Here is a 6,000-nt window from a genome sequence, read left to right on the forward strand (position 1 = left end):
ATTTCTATGTTTTATCATCAAAACCTAAGTAAATATCGAAAAATCATCAACTATCACAAAGACATAGTAATTCCCTCCATAGCTAGCTATTTTAGAATGGCCAAATAAGTCCATAGTTGAAGAGGTCTAGTAGTAGAAATCACATTTTTAGATTTGAGAGAGAACTTGGTTTGCTTACCCATTTGACAAGCATTACAGATTTTATCTTTTTCAAATTTAAAGTTAGGAAGGCCTCTAACTAATGAATTTTTTTTGAGATATTTGAAATCAAAGGCATACTAGCATGTCCTAATCATCTATGCCATAACCAAGAATTATCATGCAAAGCTGAAAGACATTTATCATTTGTTGGACAATCATTTAAATCAATAATGTACACAACAAACAACATTTTTCTATTACTAACATTTTCAATTATGCAATTATTTTTTATCAAATATAACTCTAAAACCTTTATCACATAATTGACTAATGCTAAGTAAGTCATGCTTTAAACCATCAACTAAAAGTACATTTTCGATGAGAGTACCCGAGTCATTACCTATAGTACCCTTACCAATTATTTTACCTTTCTTGTTTTCGCCTTAAGTTACTAAGCCGCCATCCTTCTTGGAAAGATTCACAAACTTGGATTGGTTTCCCATCATGTGTCTTGAGCAACCACTATCCAAATGCCACTTATTTTTTCTTAGAGGCTTTCAAATAAACCTATAAATAAAGATATTCAAAATTGACCTTTTGGTACCATACTTGTTTTTGTCCTAAGTTAGTTTTCACAAATTTAGAAATCATACTTGCATTCATATTAAAAAACTTAGGGCATGAGAAACAAACAATATCATGCAAGGAATTTATTTCTTGGACTAAGTTTATATATAAAACTTATTGAAATGTAATAATATAATAAAAAAATATTAATGAACACAATGTGAGTAACATTTTAAAAGTAATTGAAAAGTTTTATAAATCTAATTGAAATCATTATAAATGTAATTAAAATGATTTTGTAATTCAAATCATTTTCTTTCTCAAAACTAGTTTTCATAAATGTAAATAAAATCATTATAGTTTTCATAAATGTAAATGAAAGGATTATTATTAATTGATGCAAGGAAAGCCTCTTTCTTTTTCTTTCTTTTCCCGATTTCATTTTCCTGATGAGGGGTAATAAGAATTGTGGGTAATATGCCATGTGGGTAGTAGACAATGTGTATTACACACACAATCTCTTGGAACTCCAAAAAGTCGATTCGCCACACCCCAAAGACCGAAGGTGCCCCACTCCAAAAGCATGATCCTGTCTCCCGATGACTCACCAGTGTTATTCTCATTCTCATCCAATGGAAGGTAAAGTCGAAGACAAAGACGATAACTCATCCGTGTCATTCGCATCCAATGGAAGGTAAAGAGGATAACTGACCCGTGTTATTCTCGGTGTCTCTAGCATGTAATGTGTGATCCTGTCTCCTCCAGCATTTGATCAGAGTAGTTGGGCGTTAAAGCATAGTTCCAACTACCTTATCTGGAGAACGACGTAAATAGAGTCAACGTACCCCTCTCTATCTTTTCAACGTTGTCTCTATCATGGGATGATTTCATTAGGTTGATATAACTAATGCACCACTACCCGAACCAGTCCACACTTCTATATTGAATGATACTAGAGAAAGAGACATAGTAGTTTTTTACTAGTATTTATTTTATGTACTTGTACTTTTTGTAGTAGTATGTGTTCTTAAAGGAGTATGAGTTTATAGAGTAACTGTTGTATCTCTAAAGGGTAACACTTATATAGGAGAGTACTTTTTTTTTCATAAATGTAAATAAAATAATTATAATTTTTTTTTTCATTTAAAATTAACCACTCGTTTTCATAAAGGTAAATGAAATCATTATAATTTTTTTTTCATTTAAAAGTAACCCAAAACTTTTATAAATGAAATTGAAATGATTTTATAATTCAAATACTCCTATTTTAATTTAAAAGTAATGAAAATTTTTATAAATGTAATTGAAAACTCCACCATTTGTTACTCTACAAAATTTATAAATGTCATCGATTGGTCTATGATGTCAATCTAATATCAATTTGCCGCTGGTCCATGATGTCAATTTTGTCACCACATATCAGGTCAAGTATCTTGTTTTGAATTTTCATCGCTGATAAAACGCTGGAGGAGACAGGATCACACATTACATGCTAGAGACACCGAGAATAACACCGGTCAGTTATCCTCTTTACCTTCGACTTTACCTTCCATCGGATGAGAATTAGAATAACATTGGTGAGTCATCGGGAGACAGGATCATGCTTTTGGAGTGGGGCACCTTCGGTCTTTTTCGTGTGGCTAATCGACTTTTTGCTGTGTAATACACATTGTTTATTACCCACAAAACTTATTACCCCTCATCATGAAAATGAAATCGGAGAAAGAAAGAAAAAGAAAGAGGCTTTCCTTACAAGAGCTGATACAAATTCATAAGAAAATATATAATATGGGGAAAGCCGAGTATCTTGTTTTGATTGAAACTTCTTTGTTTTATCCCTAATTTGAGTGAACCAAAAAAGATGTTGAAATCGTTATTCCCAACCTTACACTGTGGACTCTCTAATTTGACTGAACCAAAAAAGACATTGAAATCGTTATTCCCAACCTTACAGACAAAATACTGGTAATAATTAAAGGTAGGTTTGTTATCATCAAAACATCAATTAATTAATTAATTAATTAATTTTAATTAAAATTAATTAATTTGAGATTAAGGGCTAACAATGAAAGGTTTGTTATCATAAAAAATTAATTAAAATTAATTAATTTGAGATTAAGGGCCAAAAAGCCAACACCGGCATAGTCTAAAAACCAACATCCAAGGCTTCTTACGTTCCAAGCGATATAGTCTAATATTGCATCAAGGGCTTGCCCTATTAACCTAGGCTCAAGGCTTCATACGTTCCAAGAAGTAGTCTAAGTCTAAGTCATGAGCATGCTGTACCGTGGGAGGTTCTTGATTCTTGCCTAAGGTAATTTACTCTATTCTTGTTCCTTCGTGACCTTAGGCTACTCCCCTTGATAGAACATAAAGGTCACTTGCTTGGTGCATACTTGAACATGGCATCCTACAAGTTTACAGGGCATCTCTTCTAGGTGAGGAACTTGAGGCATGACATCCTGCAAAGGAAACATGGTGCAGGACATCCCACCTAGAAGAGGAATTCTTGTGAGGTCATGGATCACTTTGGACATGACTAGAGTATTACCTAGCATTTTTGAATTTTTGAGTTTGGGGACCTTGGTCCTTTGTCCTTGAGTAGTACCCAGCGTAGTTGTAAAGCTTGTGTGTTGTTGTTCTTGGTTCTTAATCTTGTAAGTTTCTAAGGTCCTTAATGCCATGTGTGTTGTTGTTCTTGGTTCTTAATCTTGTAAGTTTCTAAGGTCCTTCATGCCATAAGTTGTAACTTTTATTTGTAACTATATGAACCATCTTAGCATGATTTGTTCTAGAAGGTCATAGATTTCTAGAAAGTTCTTTAGAAGGTTCTAGAAGAGTCTTGATTCTTGTAGTGTTTTCTTTAGGTATTTTTTGGGTCCTAACTTTGGTTTAGGTTCCAAACTTTTAATTTAAGGGGGTGATTATTGATGCTTTATATTTATTTATTTATTTTGCAAATTTTATAAATTAATCCATTAAATTATATTTAGGAAGTATTTCGTAGTCATATACTTCACCAAACGAAATGAATTTTGTTATTACAACAAATTTTGTTGGTAATATAAAAATAGATACACAAAAGAATAGTATGAATCTCCACCGTCCATGATCATGCCTTCAATCCACTACACTTGGCAACACCAAACCCAATTCTCTTATTGCTCAGATCGTACTCCACCCACATATTCTGCTGATGAACGTTCCCGATTATATTACTCTCAGTCACAAGTCTATCTGACCGTCCGATCCCCACGCACTTCACCCCTTCCTCCACTTCCGTCAATAACCCTTCCCCTTTCCCGACCAATATCTCCACCCCATTCTCAAACTGGAACCACATGTCGCCGATCCTCCGACCCACCGCCGCCGCCACTGCGCCGTCGAAACACATGTCGGCGACGGCGGCGTATTCGTATCCTTTCTTCATCATGGGCCCCACTAATCTGACCATCTCTTCTCTGACCTTGCTGTAGGCCTCATCTACCAAATACGTCAAATCGGAGCCGGAGTCGATCATGGTCTGACCGGCCCCAGATGGGTCCGGTTTGAAAACGGCGGGCGAGATGTTGAGTTTGTTGTTGCCTATTCTTATCCCCTTCATCGGGAGGGTGTAGGCCGACTTGTCAAGATTCGGGGAGAGTCGACTTTTGGGGAAAGTCAACATGTTGACGTATTTGAATTTAGCGGAGTTGGGGTTGTCTCCAAGGTAGAACAAGCCGGTTAGATCCGACCCGGTTCGATCCGGAACGCAATAGGAAAACTTGGATATCTTGGCCTGGGAGATGAAGGAGAGGCGTCCAGTATTCATTCCCAACATACCCCTGTTTTGGGTGGAGGCCGTAGCGCAGCCCAGAAGGAGGGAGCGGGTAGTTAAGGAATTGGAGAAGGTGAATTTTTCAGTGACGAGATTACCCTCGGCCAGGGTCCCATCCGCGTAGAAGTAGGAGTAGTGGCAGTGGCGAGTTGGGTCACAAGAAGTAGGAAGGGTAAAATCGGGAATTCGGGGTCTGCACAGAGTGGTGTTACAGGGAAGGAAAGAGAAAGAGGAGGAGAGATAAGGGTCAAACCAATTAATCATGGGCTTCACTGATTTTCTCCTTACTTTGCCGTGGCATTGAATCCAGGACAGTTGGCTGCCGGTGTCTACGACCATGTCCATCTGCTGCGGCGGCGATCCAATGGGAACAGACACCACAAGGGCGTTGGAGTACTGGAAGGGGAACTTCCCATGGGATTTGGTTTTGGAGGAGAGGGAAAGGGAGGCTTCTTGGGAGGAGACAGAATGGGAGGTCAGAGGGAAGGAGAGGGAGAGGGAGTTTGATGGGGAGAATAAGAGACCCAATAGGGAGAGCAGTAGGAGAGAGAGAGGCATGATTATGTGTTTGTGACGGTTTTGATGACGTTGGATAAGACCCACCGTCTAAATACACCGAAACAAATAAAAAAAAAAGCAACAATTAAAAAAGAAACTCTTTTCTATTCTCTTTGTTGTTGCCTCGATATATTTTGATAGTGGGTCATATCCAACGTGTTTTTGGATGAAGCTGTTGTTGCTATTATATAGAGAGTAAAAATGGAAGAGAGAGAGAGCACTTAATTAAATGTACGGTAGAGAATTCTAAAATCCTATTTCAAGACAGTATTATAAACCAATTTTAGTTTTAGTTTGAACAAATGTGTGGTACAAATTTGTGATCTAATCCGGATTAAATGATTTGTTTTTAGTTTAAATATGTAATTTTTTAGTTCACAACTATGATACTAAATGAACTCAATTAATTTCACAGTGATAAATCTTTGTTTAACAATAATATGATCGTAGATTTAACCTCCATGAGTAGAATCTACCTTTAATGTGGTTGGGAGTCAATTTCTAAACAAAACCGGTGTAGGATCAAACCAATAGCAACTTAGAAAATTTAGTGACGGCTTAGGCAAACCAATTATGTGACTTTACTATTGGATTGGTTAGATGAATTGTATGAAGTATGAACCACGTGTGTTCTATGTCTCTTACACATCTCGTACTTGTGACTGTTTGACGTGTATGGTGTTATGTTATGTATATTATGTTACGTGGGATCCCATGAGACATATATATGATGTTATGTTATGTATTTTGTGATTACTTTCATATTGTATGATGCATGATGTCTCTAAATATACGTTATGTCATGCACACTATATTAGCATATTCGCTTGAGGTTTATGAAATATTGTTTAGCCATGTATGCTATTCATGAAAGTTATGTTTATGAAAGAATGAAGGTATGACCCACATCATAAATA

At 36.5% G+C, this 6,000-nt stretch overlaps 1 protein-coding gene across 1 annotated transcript; it reads right to left on the reverse strand.

Moving 5' to 3' along the window:
* Positions 1-3,789: 3,789 nt before the first annotated feature.
* LOC111438407 (aspartic proteinase PCS1-like) lies at positions 3,790-5,098 on the reverse strand. Its single transcript, XM_023076318.1, has one exon. The coding sequence runs from the start codon at positions 5,081-5,083 to the stop codon at positions 3,821-3,823; it is 1,263 nt and encodes a 420-aa protein (XP_022932086.1). The 5' UTR covers positions 5,084-5,098; the 3' UTR covers positions 3,790-3,820.
* Between the last annotated feature and the right edge of the window lie 902 nt (positions 5,099-6,000).

This window comes from Cucurbita moschata, unplaced genomic scaffold (assembly GCF_002738365.1).
Source record: "Cucurbita moschata cultivar Rifu unplaced genomic scaffold, Cmos_1.0 Cmo_Scf00074, whole genome shotgun sequence".
NCBI lineage: Eukaryota > Viridiplantae > Streptophyta > Magnoliopsida > Cucurbitales > Cucurbitaceae > Cucurbita > Cucurbita moschata.

What these genes read in the sequence shown, in the direction of transcription:
- LOC111438407 (XM_023076318.1), bottom strand. Translation starts at nt 5,083, where the DNA reads ATGCCTCTCTCTCTCCTACTGCTCTCCCTATTGGGTCTCTTATTCTCC.